Here is a 16,431-nt window from a genome sequence, read left to right on the forward strand (position 1 = left end):
CCAGTAGTAAACGCCTCCCATCCACAGCCTGTACTCCTACCTCACCACCCCCACCACTTTCATATTTCTGTTTCGCTGGAGTAAGTTTTCACAAGAAATATGCACATGAATGGATCTCTTGCTGAGGACCTGTTATTTGAAATAATACCTCCCCAATGGCTATATCAGAGGAATTATTGGCTAAGATAAAGGACTGGTCAGGATTAACTGGACCAGCATTGGGGTTGACATGAAAGCTGTCTCCGCCATTCAAAGGCTTGTTGAGCCTCCAGAGACCATTGAAACCTTGAGGGTTTTTGGAAGATGATAGTAATTAGGACTTTAATTTTTGAGAAGCTTGGAATAAATCTACATTAAAAGTTGGTAAGCCCGCTAAAATCTTTGAATGTCTTGTATGCTCCAGGGATCTTGCTAATGCTTTCTGAGGGTCAATTCATAACCCATCTGTTGAAGGTGACCCATAAACATCTGTCAGATGACTGATCAAATACACAAGTGTTACAGTTTTGTATACAGCTCATGCTGGTTCTCCAACATGATGGTTGTGAATGGCTCGATCACTGGAAAAATTAAGGTATTATTTAGATATGCTACCATAAACTAATGTAGGGTATCTCAGGAATATGTCATTGATCTGTCACTGGAAAGTGGGCAGGGGGAACTGGTGAGTTTGAAGGGCATTTCCACATATTCAAAGTAGCCATACCTAGTTTTAAAAGCTGTCTTCTGCCAATCGACTGCTCTGATTCAACCTAGATTACATGCTGTGGTTTGGTGAACATCAAAACCAATTGTGTTGTGTTCAGAGTCCAAATGTTCTGAAACTAATTTTTAAGGGTACTGATCACCTATACTTACTTAGTTCACTGCCCTGAAAACCATTCTTTTTCTTTTACAAAAAAAGGTGCCTGCAGGTAATGTAGAACTGTGGATAACACCTTTATCTAGTTTTCCTGAAAGTGTTCCCTTACCACTGCTAGCTCTGTTGTGAGATAGAATATGCCCAACCTATGTGGATCAAAGACAATGTTTGATGGGGAAGTTGTACACCTGACAGTGTACAGTGATGGGGAAGTTGTACACTTGACAGGACAGTGAGCCCATCTTCTGTTTTATAAATACATCTTTGTAGTCTCAGTAGTTCATTTTGCTAGGCTGGCATTTCTGGGTCCATCGGTAGCTTGATGAGAAGGAAATGATGAGTTGGGACTATTCAGTATTGGGGTGATGATGAGCTAGCCAGTGTGCCCCTAGAATCAGGTGACATGTAAGGAGAAAAGGTTGCATTGTAGAAGTTCCCAGTGTTACCCACCTCACCACTTCCAGTAGTGTAGTCTGCTATTTCACTGGGCTCAGTGCCAGAAGTGACCTATCTGTTGCTTCTACCAGATCTGCGATAACCTTGGGCTGTATGGAAGGATAGAAAATGTAGGTCTGCTCAGCCTTTGGGACCTATGGTTGCAGGGCAATCTGCAAAAGCAACTTGGTTTAACATAGTGTTCAGGTTTCTCCTTGGTGGTACCCAGGCTCATGGGTATGGGGTTACTTCCTGTATTCGGATTAGCTGGAGATTTGACAAGACATGTGGATATTGCATGTGCTTCTGCACCACAATAGAAGCAAAGGTTATCCCATTATCTGCACTCTTGCTTAACCAGAAAGAGGTGAGTCTGTCTGCATGGACTTGACTGCTGCTGATATTGGATGGGCTTGAGGGCAGAGCCCAGGGTGGGTGCAGAAGGTAAGCAAGACCCTGTTATATTCCAGTTGCTGTTTGTGTAGTTTAGTAACTATTGGGATGCATAGATCCATAGAGACTTGGTGAGTGGAGACGGGCAGGAGGGCCAGCTCATCTCTTAGTTCTTCACAAGTGTTATCCTGGAACTGATGGAGGACAGGACCACTGTTCCAGGCTGCGCCTATGGGTAAGTTTCTGAACTGGGTGACGTAAGAAGGAGTTGACCCCACAATTTGCTGAAGCTTTTTATAAGGCAGACTCTGCCCTCAGGGCTTTGTGATGAGCACCAAATACCATGGCAAACACTTGTAAGAATGACTCCCAAATATTCTGCTCTGGAAGGGGGAGAGGCCCACACCAGAGCTACCCATCCCCACCCATCCCAGTAAGCAAGCTCAGTACTAGCTCCACATTTACGTGCTCTGTGTGTGACTCCTGGGACTGGAGCATAAACAGAAGTCTGCATTTGTAAGGAACCCACAAAACCTACTTCAGATGCCATCATATCTTTCCAGCAGAGGGATTCTGCAGCCAGTTAAATGGGCTGGCAACATAAAAGCAACCACGGGGGAATCCACAACTGCCCAAGTGCTGTATTTTTATTTATGTATTTATTTATTGTGTGCATAGAGTGATTCCTTGTCTGTAACCATAGCAAGTGGTCCCTCAGTTTCTCTTTTTCTGCCTGGAGGGCAGTGAGGCACCTGCAGACTCATAGGCCCTGGGACAAAGGCAATATGTGAGCCCCAGCCAAGTCTGTACTTATTCTAAAGTTTCAGTAATGAGTCCCAGAGGAGAGCAGATTGGTCCGAGCAAACTGTTGGGGGCTGTATTGGGGTGATCTGACTTAGTGGTCAGTCATGGACAGGATCAGGGCTGTCCTTGGACGTCGTGAAAGAGGTCAAAGCCAGAGTCAGAAGCCATGCCGAATGTCTATGTGTCAAAGTCAGAAGCCATGCAAAGGATTAAGTTGGAACAGGGAATCCGCAGTCATGCTAAGGGTCAAGCTGCAGTCTGTACGTGGGGATTAGGGCAAGGTAGTATGGGTCTAGGTTCAAGACCCAAAGCGCCTGCCCCCTTGAGTTAGTTTAAATGTGGCCATCTGATGCCAAAAGCCCTTCCTTTGTCTGTTGGTCACTGGAAAGCAAAAAACAAGCAGTCCTGTAGCATTTTAAAGACTAACAATTTTATTTATTAGGTAATGAGCTTTCGTGGGTAAGGTCTGATTAAATGGGCTTTACCTGGAAAAGCTAATAAATAAAATTGTTAGTCTTTAAGGTGGTACAGGACTTCTTGTTTTTTATGACGCTATAGACTAATCTGGCTACCCTCTGAGACTATTCACTGGAAGACAGTTTGTAGCAGTCTATGCAAGCCTTCTCATGGTGTGGTATCTCTCTGGAGGTGTTTACAGTTTAAGTAATTCACCTTAATTATATCCCTGCCCTATTAATTTTGATTCCAGGCAGAGTTGTGGTACTCCTCCCCTCCAAAACTGCATATAATAGTCCACAATACTTCTGATCAGTTAAACTGAACTTTGAAAAAGTATCTTTGCTTCAGGCCCTTCTTATTTCATGCCTCCCTCCCATATATATATTTTATGTAACCAAGCTTTATAGTTGCTTGCTAATGGAAAAGGTGATATTGGCTTTGGGTGACTGGATGTGTGGGTGGGTCAGGAAATTTACTCTGAATAGATTCTTCACAATATAAAATGTTTGAATCACTGAAGACAGAGATCAATCGCTTTCACAGAAGCATTGTTCTATTTTCTTCAACAATTTCTTGTTCTGTTTTCTTTTCTTCCTTAAAATACTAATACATATTTTAAAATGTTTATTGTAGAGTTCTTGGATTTTTATACAATGTTAAGAAAGGATATCATCATAAAACACACACAACAGTCAAAATACTTTTAGGCTCAGTGAGTCTTAGGAAGCAAATGTACATTGGAGCATGTGGTAGACTTAAATTTCACTATGGAATTAGGAGTGATCTTATCTGTGAGGACATCATTAAAGTTCTTATTCTTTTAAATGAAGAAGAAAAGTACTGTCTAAATGTGCAGTGATATTTAAGGCTTCTAAATTTCAAGGTATCTTCCCTATACAGGTTCAACCTCTCTAATCCAGAAGTCTCTTGTTTGGCAACTTCCGTAATCCAGCATTTTAGGTAGCCAGATGACCACTTATGATGGGTTTGGCCCAGTTTCCTGTGCTCCCATAAAGTTTGTTTACATCCATCAGCCTTAGTTCTCAGTGGTCTCTGCTGTGATTTAGCTGTAATTTACCCCTAAATGTCTTCTAAGAGCCCAGTAAGCAGTAAAAGTGTTAGTAATGTGCTAGACAATATCAACCCCCCATGGTCCACAAAATTCTCTTCTCTGGCATTGGTCAAGTCCCATGAGTGCCAGAAGAGAGAGGTTCAACCTGTACTATCTTTCCTACAGATGCGCATTATTTTATATTCTTCCTGCTCTTGATTAAAACTGAGACAGAAAGCTAGCAAGAAACTTGGGATTCCTGCTTCTGATTCCCATACAGCCCCTTCTCTTCCTGTTTTGTTTGCATATACCGTTTTTAATTATCTGCCCCTCTCTCCTATGTTCTTGGCTACATCTCCCTCATTTTTTACCTTTATTCTCAATATTTTTGCTCCTCTTCCATGTTACTGACACCCTCCTTGTCTATATTTCCCTACCTCTCCTCCCAGTTTGCTCGTCTATCTGTCTATATGAAAAATACTTACAGGCTACATCTACACAAAAGGCTTTTCCCAGCAAAACTGGGCTTTTGTCAGGAAAAACCAGAGCATCTATACACAAAATGCACTTTGTCAACAGTTTGTTGATACAACCCAGCACATCCGCTGGCAGTGTTATACTGCTCCCTGTTCAGATAAAAGGCCTCTCTCAACAGAGTTCTGTCCACAAAACAGCCATGTAGACGCTTTGGGACCCTTCTGTTGAAAGACAGGGCTTCTGGTTCACGAGGCAGCCCTGTTTGCAGAGCTTCTGGTCAGCCATTCTATTAAGAGAGCTGTTTTGTCTCTGTTGACAGAGTGGAATGCTCTTCTGATCTATTTTACATGTAGATGCAATCTGTTGACAGAAATTTTGCTGGGAAATCCCTTCCAACTGTCGTTTATATTGACACAGGCTTCTCGTGTAGACATAGCCATACTGTGCCAGTCCAAAGAAATATTGTGAAGCCACACCATTCAAAACTCAAGTATGAGACTCCCAAAACTCATCAAATGTTTAATGTAATAATAGTAATGATAATAATAATACCTTTCAGACTTTTTATGTGTTGTGGTATTTGAGTCTTTATGGTGTACTCAGCTCATAATTTCAAGCTTTTCTTGGTCACCATGTACACAAAATTATTATTATTATTTAGCGTGGAAGATGAGATTTTTTGCCCCTACTCTTAAGATTCCACAGCCTCCACAGAATATCATGATATGAAAAATCATGTTGTCCTGGCAACATGCTTGTGTGGAGGCTAAGAATCATTGTCCCCATGTTATGGATTGGGAACCATGATACAAAGGGACATTAAAGGTATGTTTACATGGCACATTAAATGTGGCTGTGGGACCCAATGTTTCCAAGCTCCCACTTGGATAAACATTTACACTGTACTGTAAACCTGAGCAGCTGGGCTAAAGAGTTCCTGGACCCAGGTCTCAAAGCTGTGCAAAACCATCCACACTGCTCCATGTTAACTCTCTGTCTCTGGGTATGGCTAGGCATCTGTCCACACAAGGCACAGCAGGATGTGGGCCCTAGCACGGACTGATTTGTGTGTGCACCTAAGGGATAGAGTTGTGCTAAAATGTGGGAAGCCTGGCTCAATATGCAGTGCAGACACACCCAGAAAATATATGGCTACAGGTGTCCAAGCCAAATAACTTCAGGGCAGACTTCCTGGATTAGGTTGGAGCCCAAGGTCGGAGCTCCTGGCAAAGAGAGCTCAGGCTGCAGCCCCAGCCCAAACATCTGCCCTGCTGCTTGAGCCCAGGGTTGGCTGACTGGAGCCCTGAGACTCCATGGGGTGGCTATGCCTCGCAGGCAGGAGGTTCCCTGGGTGATTTGCCCAGGGACACCCAGGGAGTCTGTGGCAAAGTCAGGCACAGCCAACCCAGAGCTCCTGGGTCCCAGTTAAGTGCTCCCCTCCCGCCTCTTTTCCCACTCCCTGCTTTAAGTCCTTCCCCCACCGCTGCTCCCTTCGCTGCCTGTGGGCTGGCCGCTCTCCCTTCCGGGCCGCGCAGCCAGGAGCACGCGCCGCGCTGAGGCTGCACCGTAGTCACTAGCCGGGGGTAGGGCCGGCGGCTGAGCGCAGAAGCGGGAGGGGTGCGGACTGGGGGGGGGTGCTGCAGCGCCCCCTCTAGGCACTCGCCGGCTCGGCCCCTGTCCGGCGCTGGGCAGCCGCCAATGGCTCTTCACTCGCGAGCCCCTTTGTGTGAAACACACTCGGAGCCGCGGCCCGGGAAGCGGCGCACACGGTGTCCCTCTCCTCCTCCTCCGCCCGGCGAGCGGCGCGGGGCAGCCATTCCAGCGCCCGGCCGGCCGCCTGACCAGCCCAGCGCCGCCTTCCCCCCCGCCCCCCTCCACCTCCAAGGCGCGCAGTGCACCAGCGTCCCCCTGCCCCGCTCCTCAAGGTAGAGAAACGACCCCCCGCCCCGCCCTCACGCGCAGCTAGAGACTGCAGGCGTGAGAGAGCCCGGGAGGGAAAGAAACAACTCCGAGACTCCACTAGAGAGCGAGCGCCGCAGCCAGGGCTAGCGAGCAGGGCATGTGTGTGCGGGGGAAACAATACTCCAAGTTACCTGCCCTGCTCTAGGAGGAGGAGGAGGAGGGTGCGCTGCTGGCGCGCGGGCAGACATCTCTCTGCAGAGTGGTGCTTTTTTTGGAAGAGGGTTTTTTTCTTCTTTCTTTGCAAACCACCAACGGATGTGAGGCAGGGAAGGTGTTTCTTTTTCTCCTAAACTCAGGCACCTCTTGCTGCTGCTGCTGCTCAGTCGGCTTGTTGTTTTTTTTTTTTTTTTTTTTTTTTTGCTTTTTTTTTCTTGTTTGGGCACCGCTGCTCCTCAAACAGAGACAAAAGAGGGAAGGAGTTTGCTTGATGTTTTAGTGAAATGGACGTGAGATTTTATTCACCGCCTCCACCGCCACAGCCTGCTGCCACTCCTGATACCCCTTGTCTGGGACCTTCTCCCTGCCTGGACCCCTACTACTGCAACAAGGTGACTTGGGTTTTGTTTCGTTTCAGGTGTTTTCTCGGGGGCCGTTGTGCGGGAATGGGAGCTGAACCGTGGCAGGCTGCGTGCTGAGTTAACCTCTCAAGCAAAGGCAGCTCACCCAAGCCATTCGTGCGCGGTGGAGGGTGCGGGGGGGGGGGGTAACAAGGGGTTATATTTTAGGCAAATTCGGGGTGTTTTGCGAAAGCACCCTGGTGATGTAGGACAGGGAGAGCCTCTTCTCTCGCTCCCCGCCTCTTGCTGGGAATCTACCACCAGCGTGTGTATCTGTTTATCTACCTCGCGTGGGATGGCTCTCAAATAAAATCCCAGAATAGTTTGGAGGCGGACGGAGTGGCCTGGGGGGGGTGAGTATTTTTCAGAGCCTCTTCCCCAAACTGGAAGTTTGAGCTGCTATTCTGGGCATTTCTTTCTGAGAAACCGCGGGGGGGAAAGATGCCCATGTGAGATATGTTAAAGAACGAGTAACTCTGTTGTCTAAACCCGCTTCCACACAAATAAACTCCCTCGATTCCCCCCCCCCCCAGTCAGAATATAATGGAAAGCTCTGTGTCAACCCCCATCCAGTTCATGTGTCAAAGCTCACTAAAACCCTGGACTGAGCAATTTGGGATGACGGGACCACGCTTTTTATTTGGGGTGCAGCATTAAATGCGTGGTGACAAGTTTGCTCTGCATAGAAGATCGACTTTGGTCTCGCTCTGGCACTGCGTTACTAATTCCTCGGTAACTTGATTAATTCGCTGCAAAATAGGGTTATGCGTCTAAAGGGCGAAGTTTACAAGCGCCCGGGAGAAGGAGGAATTGCAAAGCAGGCTAGTGTTATTTACAACACACCAAGTACCGGGGTTTCTAGGACTAGGTTTGCTGCTGTGATCCCAGACCACTTCGCGATCCTTTTGCCCAAGAACGAGAGACGAGGGATATTTTCATGATTTTTGTCTCAGTAGCTTGGGCCAATAGGTGTATTATTCACTGCACTTTCCCTGCTTTTGTGGACTGGGCTTTGCCCGCGAATAAAACACTAGACTTAAGAAGCGATCAGGAAGTGCAAGCTACCCAAAGCACTTCTTGAGCACACCCACGCCAGGGGTGAAAACTGGGAACAAGCCTTTGTATGAAGATGTGTTTAAACCTGTGTGTTTTAGGCTTTTGTTTAAAATCTGGCTTGGAGAGTTGTTATTACAGGATGCAGCAGATGTTTTTGCAATGCACACTCCGCTGCTGGTAGTGTGTTACTCAGCAAGGAGACTTGCTTTGTATTTCTGTAGAGGTTGTGTGCCTGCTTATTGCCACCCAGCCTCTGCAACCACGCACTCCTAGACAGGAGTGATGGCCAGGGCAAAAACTCTGTTTAACTCGTTTGAAAACACTATGGTGTTTTCTACTTGCCCATTGTCATGGTGGGTTCAGATACATGTCCTAGAGATATTTAAGGCTGTCCCCTTCACTCTTGGCAACTGCATGAACTCAGTGATAAAAATAAACAAACTCTAAAGTTCAAATATAATCTGTTTAGAGACTGTGTGTGTGGCATTATTATGAAGCCCCCTCATGCTGGAAATCATTCACAACATAAAAGGACTTATTTGTAGTTTGAGAATTTGGGGTTAAATCAGTTCCTTTGTGACTGATGCTTAAAGAAGTTTTGAGGGATCACTGAGGAAGATGTGGGTGTTTTTTTTAAAGCAATGTTAAAGTAACCATAGTCTGCAGCATCCTTGTAGGCTGCCCTATAGATTAGAAGAAGTTTGGGACAAGAGTGAACTTTGGAGAGTAGGATATGGGGGTGGGAGGGATAGGGGGCAGCTACATGCAACAGTGTGTGTGTGGCACATTTTAAGTGTTCATAGTGATCATTGTACTATTGCTTTTGGTCTCTGACTTGCCATATAAAATATCTTCTGTATTATCTTTTATTGTAAATTGTAACCATAAAGTTCTGGAAAGTAAAGCAGAATGGGGTAGAATTAATGACATATGCACCAAAGTGTCTGAAGACCCATTTGGCAATGAAACTGGACAAACGTTATTAAACCTATCAGTGATTTAAAGCTTCAAAAAGAAGGTAATGACTTGAATACACATTTCACTCATCATTCTTGAGAAAGTGGGCCAGATTTAATTTAAAAGTTAAATGCTTTGGAAAATCAGGAATTACTTTAATATATTAAATCATTTTCCAATTAAGTGCTTTAAATCATTTTTGGTTGGTTGCACTGCAAATCAAATAAATTAATTTAGAATGTCGTTTTCAGATTTTTTTTTTAAATAGCTGGTTGAAGCTTCTTTTAAGTCATGCCATGTATGAAGGAGCAAACTGTTCTTTTTAAATGCAAATAAGGCACTCACTCTGTAGACAAGTTGTAACTCTTCTATTTAACTTAGCCAGGACTGATAATAGACTTAAAAAATGCACAGTCATAAAACATAATTTTTATGCTTGGGGAAAAAAATCTTGCTAGGAATATTTCATATAAGATAACTTCTACAGCATGAACATCTCTATCAAACATCTTTACCGCTGATCATTGATTATATTAAATGGACTGAATAGGTTTGCTAGGCCCTTGAGAGGCACGCATTTACTGAACATTTCATTTCTCCCCTCTTTCTCAGTCCCTCTACCCAGCATGATTAACATTGCTGTGAAAATTTATTTGCCCTGCTCTAAACACATAGCAGTTTTAAATATATTCAGCCATCACTCATTTTCATTAATGTGTTTTCAGTAGCTTTGGGGGAGGTTCATATAACTTGTTTTCAGAAAGTCTGGTGGACTGTTAACTGCTGATGTCTAAAAGCAAAGGGTATGATTTGCCGGAGAGTGATGGCTCCATATTCCAGAGTAGAATGATAGTTTAGTTTAGTTTTGTTGTTGTTTACCTTGAGCTAAATCTTGCAATCCTCATTCAGGACTGGATCTTGCTTTCTTAGAAATCATGAAGTAATGCTTAGATGAGGATTGCAGGGTTTGGCCCGTTATCTGCAGGGCTTTTTAGATAGAAATTAAAGATTGTTTTATTAGCTTTATCCTGTGACATGTTTATTGTTGATTAAACTGCTGCTAATTTAGGTGTTGCCCAACTAGTTAGGGACTTGAAAGTTTTGTAACTGTTCTGTTAACATATTTTTATTGATCATATAATTGTTTAGGCATATAATTATGAATTCTACATTTACACATAAATTGTGGGTATTTATAGTCAGAATAAATCATTCCTGATGCCTTGTTTGGAAAAACTTAATAATCTAGCTCATACAGTCCTATCTTTTTGCTCATCTGCATTTCAGGTGGCAATCTTTGTTTCAAAGGATTGCTTAGATATTTGTTTTGTAAACTCAAGCACGAATGTTTAGAATGTTATTTTAATGTTCCTCTGTTTACTGTAAATGTACATTATGCTTTGCATATCTTGCTATGCAGACTTTTCCTTGTTTCTCTCACATAACCCAGGGAAGGAGAAAAGTGAAAGAACAATGCAAACAATGTTGCTTATGGCAACTGTGTGAGGTATCTCTTATACAAACAGACAGAATGGATGGTATGCTTCTGTATATAGGTCAGCCTTTAAAATAACATAGTGGACAGACAGATTTAGACTTGAGGTAATACTGCTGTTCATCTCTTGAAACTTGAAGCATAGCTGTGTTTCAGACATATATGAGCTAATAAGAACAGTTTATTCAGTTGAAGTCTGTTTTAAGTAACATCCTATCTCTTAATTGAATTTAAATGTTATAAAAAATTATATTCGATAAGCACAGTACATGATTTCAGTAGCAAAATATTGTCCAGGCTTTGTACTCTTTGAAGGGGTCAGATTATGGGTTAAAATATATATCAACAGAGCAATAATATTCCCTCTTTCCTCAGTGTATTGCCATCTCCAAAGTCTGTTTCCACAGATATTGTAGGAAGCGCTGAAACATTTTCATGTTTTCAACTTCGTGGTGTTTTCCTATGTTAAGTATCTGCTCACATAAGGATTAGTAATATAATTATATTTTCACACTACTAGTGACAGGGATGCTGATCTCTGCCAACATTAGGAGAGAAAATAATGGTCTTTACTGCTCCCAATGGTTAGCCTTGCAGAATTATGCACTGGATTGTAATCTAGCTAGTTCAGAAATAAGAAGCCTACAACTCACCGTCTCTATACAAACTGGTAATTGTTAATGGAATGGAAAAATACTCCTGATTACAGAGCAAGAATGTAGCAGTTTAAAAAATGAGAAGAACCCCCTTCTCCCTTGTCAGAGACTAAGCAATGTAAAAGAGCTGCATAAAGCTGGAGTAAAAAGATATGGGTAATATTTTGTAAACAGATGAGAGGAGTTTTATTAGTGACTTCAGTGGCCGTATTTCAATATGTTCGAATATTTTACGTTTTCAGTCCTAATTACAACACGGATATTTCTCCTTACAAAACGTCTCATGAGTGTCTCTTTCCAAACTCTACTTTGTTTCTGATGGCTTACTATTCGTACATTCTATTGCTGATATTCCTAAATTCTGGGAGCTTCAAGAAGGACTCTAAAATTAGATTTGTGACTCATTTTTGAGGGAATTTAGTGTATCATGTACCAGTGATTGATTCCATTAAATCTTTATATCGAGTAGGGTGTAGGTTTTATTTTTGTTTCCCCTGAACACCTTTGGTCACCTATTGCATGATGTCATACTTGATATTTGTTGGCGCTTTTTGGAGAAACGACTGAACTGTCAAGTATTTAGTATTTTCATTTATTGTTGATATTTACAAACTCTGAAGCTTTGCAATGGGTTACTGGTAAATGTCACATATTAAGAAGTTGAATGAACTTCTCTTAGATTAGATTCTGTATATAGTCTCAGAGTTAAAAACAAGCTTCAAATATGCCTGCCTGTGGGTCTCATTTTCATAAAATATAGGAAATATTATATATATGGGCTTTTGAGAAAACTTTCTACTGCCACATTTTAAAGTTATGATATTCAAGATCATTCTACATTTTTCCATTTTGTATATCTTTTTACAAGTTTGAAAGGTAACATTTTATTGCTTCATTAAAAAAATGGAACACTTTCTTTAAAGTGGCTGTCATGAGATCTACGAACAACAAGCTAAACACTACGCTGTTCGGTATGTTAAATTAGGAGTATGCCATCTTCATACAAATTAAAACATAGCTAATATCACTATCCCATCATAAAGACAATGGGCTTGATCCTGTGAAAAAATGAGTACTGTACTCAGCTCTCATTGATATCTGTGGGAGTTGATCGTACTGAGCACTTTCACAGGGAGCTTGGACCATGCAAAACTTCACCTTTTTTTCAAATATCTGGATTTTTCTTTATATAGTGTCATGTGAAAATTGACCATTTAAAACCTTCAGTTTTTATACTGCGCTTTTCAAAGAAGTGAATGATAAGCAATAGAACAAAATTCCTGGAAACTGAAATCCAGTATTGAGAGAAGACGTGACAGAACATAGACAGTGGTAGCAAAAATTTCCCCATGTGCTCTGGCATTGTGATTCAGTATAAAATACTTGCAGTGTGGAGAGCATACACCTACATTAGGAGTAACACTAAAATGCTCAGTTTAGAGCTGGCCTAATCAATTTAAACATTTTGGTGGCACCAGAACTGTTGTTAAACAACCCATGTACCAATGTTTTACCCAAGAAGTAATTTCTCATTAAAAACACTGAGTTATAAACTGCTCAAAAATGTGGTTTATAATGGACGTGCCAACAGATTGTTAATTATAGCAGCACTTCCATAATACTTTTAAGACATCGAATTCACATTAACCCGAATGAGATTTTCTTGGTCAATAACACTTTCCCCTGCTGCATTCAGTTTGAAAATGGCAACATCATAATATACTATACTTAGGTATGGTAAAAAAGCCCTACTTTCCATAATGGCAATTGCTAAGAAACAAAAAATTCTCTTCAGATTGGTTTGTTTCTCAAGATAAGCTTTCTTCAGTGTTGTTCTTCAACCAATTTCACATTAATGAGCTAAGAATTTGACTGGAAATAAGTGTTCAGCTTTTGATTTTGAGTTACATTTTCAAAATGAAATTGTTTAGTACAAAGGTCATGCTGCTGTCATTTTTAATATTTATGTTTATGGTGTTTTCTCTCCTGTGATCTTTTATGTGGTGTATTTTATTTTTGCTTTTTGTGTTTTGTATGACTCTCCAGATACATGTAACTAATCTTCAATTTGCAGTACACACATGTATCTAAGCATTTCAACTATTTTGTTAGTGTTTCATGCTGGTCTGCCAGCAGATCTGAGAGAGATCCTAATAGCATAGTTTCCTCCCCAGAAACATACTGTTTTCCAACTCACAAAACACACTTGAGTTTCATGAACATCTGATAAATCCAGGTTTGTGAAAATGTGATGGTCTTAGCTTTCACATCCTTGACATCGTGTTATTTTTGGTTGGTAGAGTTGGTTTTTTTCAAAGGCTATTGCTACGCTATCAGTCTCCCTTGAAAGGTGCCATGGTAATGAGGCAATTCGAATTAGGCTCATAAGGCGCTAATGTGCATATTCAGCACCTCATGAGCATAATGCCAGCTGCGTGAATTTTGACGTGCAGACTTACAATTGCAGATTGACAAGGAAGAGGGGGCAGCTTAGAAATAAGCGCCCCACTTCAACATTCCCTTACTACCGCAAAACTAGATTGGAGTAAGGGAATGGCAAAGTGGGGTGCTTATTTTGAAGCTGCCCCATCTTCACTCTCAATCTGCAATTCGAAGTCTGCACTTTGAGATTCAAGTGGCTGCCATTATTCTAATGAGGTATTGAATATGCACATTAGCACCTCATTACCCTGCTCTGCATTGTCTCATTACCATGATACCTTCGACAAGAGAGTGATAGTGTAGTAACAGCCAAAGATACAGGCTGGCTAAACACAGAAATAGAGGTTCTTTGAAAGTGGTTGTGTCACTTAGGGCTTGTCTGCATTAGTCCCCTCCTTAGAAGGGGGAATGCTAATCAGCCTATCGGAGAATAGCAATGAGGTGCTGCGCTGCATATGCAGCACCTACATTAGCATAATTCCCACCATGCATACTTTGATGTTGCTAACTTCGAAGCGGCAGCTAGCAGTGTAGCCGCGGACACTTTGACATACCCATGCAACTTCGAAGTTACCTTACTACTAATTGTTGTCATAGATCTTTGTATGGCCTTAAAAGTTTCAGGGAAGGAACAACTCCTAATAAATTTGCTATATAAGGAAATCCATAATGGGGCCTAGATCAGTGTTAATTGTTCAAGAACTCCTATTGAAATCAGAATGTTATAACCTGTGCACAAGGAAGCTGTTCAGAAGGAGGATTGCGATGGATACCGCACGAAGATGAAGCGCTATCCAGACAGTTACTGCAGGAGAAGGAAAAGAGGATGGATATATAGATGTATAGAAATGTGTTACTTCTCTGTGTTTGGCTTTCTTTAATATGAGCATTATGTTTAGCTAGAGAATTAAATATGAAAAAATACACAGAGAGGTAATACATTTGTGTTGTATGGCACAAATAATGATTTATAGGACATATTTTTGTTGGAATATGATAGAGGATTTGGGTCTGTATACAACAGAAAATACTTATTCCTTATGTATATATCACATTTATATCAGACTGAAATAGTAATAAATAACACAAAGACAGAAAATAATATTAAAACGGGAAGATAACCTTTCAAAAAGCGTATTTTTCATTTGGCAGATGCAGTTATGAACATTAGTCATAGAAACCTGCAGATAGAAGCTTAATATCAAAGCTAATGATTTATTTTATGTTAATGACTTTCTGCTAGGGCATAAAAGACTGTTCATAATGGACTCTCAGTGCTGTGTTCATTTGCTAAGGCTAATGGGATAATCTTTCCCAAAATTAAGCTTTTTGAAGTAAATGATGATGTTACTTTTTCAAGTTAACTCTTGAAAACATGTTACAAAACTAATCTTTTAAGAACTGCTTATAATATTAATATTACATGTATATTAAAGAGGTGTCTTCATTAACAGTTACTGAATTACGCTGGCAATGTTTCATTTATGTTTTATTTTTCAAGATTAATATTTATGAAAAGGAGTTGTTAAGTACTTTGATAGTTGGATTTTAGTGGAGTCAGGTCTTGGAGGCAGTTAGTAGATCATACAAATAGAACAGAAATTCTTTTTCTTTAGATTGCTAGCCAACAATTTGCAAAATGGTAGTAAAACTCTTAGTTTTGCATTGGGAATGTTTTAAAATCATGTTTACAATTAGTTATAGCCAACATATTTCAATAAGAGATAATTTGCCTTCTAAAGTTCACATAATGTGCTAATCATGTCTAGTGGTTAATAAAGGCCTCCTATCTCACTCCCCTGATGGCTATAAAAGGCTATTATGTTCATGGCAGCAGTTCAGGTACAGCTGCTGTGTGTTAATAATGCATCATTGTCCCACTAATAAACACAGCAAAGGTCAGCTTCCCCCCACCCCCCCACCAGCTAAAACACCTATTCCTCTTCCAAAATGTTTATGAACACCTTAAAGCATTTATATTCATTTCAGTTAGCATGATATCAGCTAATGGCACTCTAGAAACTTATATGTTAAAGGTTGTGCAACCTAAGCTGGGTTATAGAAAGATTAATGATAATCATATTAATCTTTTCTCACAGATATTTTTTCCATTTCAGCAATCTGTGTTTGCTTTAATTTAGGATCAGTATGACTGTGGTCACCTTTACTGTTAAATTGATGTGTTGTTATTATTGCCGGTTTTCCCCCTTGTTAGTTTAAGATTGTACTCTGAGGAGAAACATTTTTTTCAGCAGTCAAGACTCCTTAAAGAAAACATAATGAACTGTGAAAAAATGGTGTTTTTAATATATATGTACATACAGTCCCTTCCACCACATGCTTTCTTTAGAGTTCATATATATGTTATGTTAGCAGCCTATTTATTTCTTACATTTCCTTTTTGGCATAATATGCTGTATTCATAAAGGGCTTAAAATGTATTTTCTGCAGACAAAGAACATGTTCACATGGAATTTCCATTTTGCCAGGGAAACATGCAAATCAATAGACCAGCACTTATCTGCATTAAAATTAGGCATACTGTAATTTATGAGCACAGTGCTTTTTCATATTTCATTTTTCATAGCCTCGGTTATTTTTTAAGATAACCCTGGCCATGTCTTCCCAGAGGGAAGCATAAGTGTTAACTGAATTAAATCTCATTTTCTCATCTTGTACTGTTTTCGTTTGTTTTCTGTTACTCATTTCAAAAACTGTATGGTTTTTTCCTATATGATTTTCAGACAAATGTTCAAAAGGAAGAGAAATTTAACTACATATTTGTCATCAAGAGAAATGAAAAAAACTTAACTGGCTAATGGATT

General features: G+C 40.9%; 1 protein-coding gene across 2 annotated transcripts in view; it reads left to right on the forward strand.

Annotated features, from left to right (window-relative positions):
- The first annotated feature begins 6,426 nt into the window (after positions 1-6,426).
- The window catches only part of TOX (thymocyte selection associated high mobility group box), a 289,645-nt gene continuing 279,640 nt past the window's right edge, over positions 6,427-16,431 (forward strand). For both annotated transcript variants that reach the window (XM_074985767.1, XM_074985768.1), the window contains exon 1: positions 6,427-6,991. In XM_074985767.1, coding sequence (XP_074841868.1) covers positions 6,884-6,991 — 108 coding nt within the window. In that variant the 5' untranslated portion in view covers positions 6,427-6,883. The remainder of the gene's footprint in view (positions 6,992-16,431) is intronic.

Source organism: Carettochelys insculpta, chromosome 2 (assembly GCF_033958435.1).
Source record: "Carettochelys insculpta isolate YL-2023 chromosome 2, ASM3395843v1, whole genome shotgun sequence".
In the NCBI taxonomy this organism is placed as follows: Eukaryota; Metazoa; Chordata; order Testudines; family Carettochelyidae; genus Carettochelys; species Carettochelys insculpta.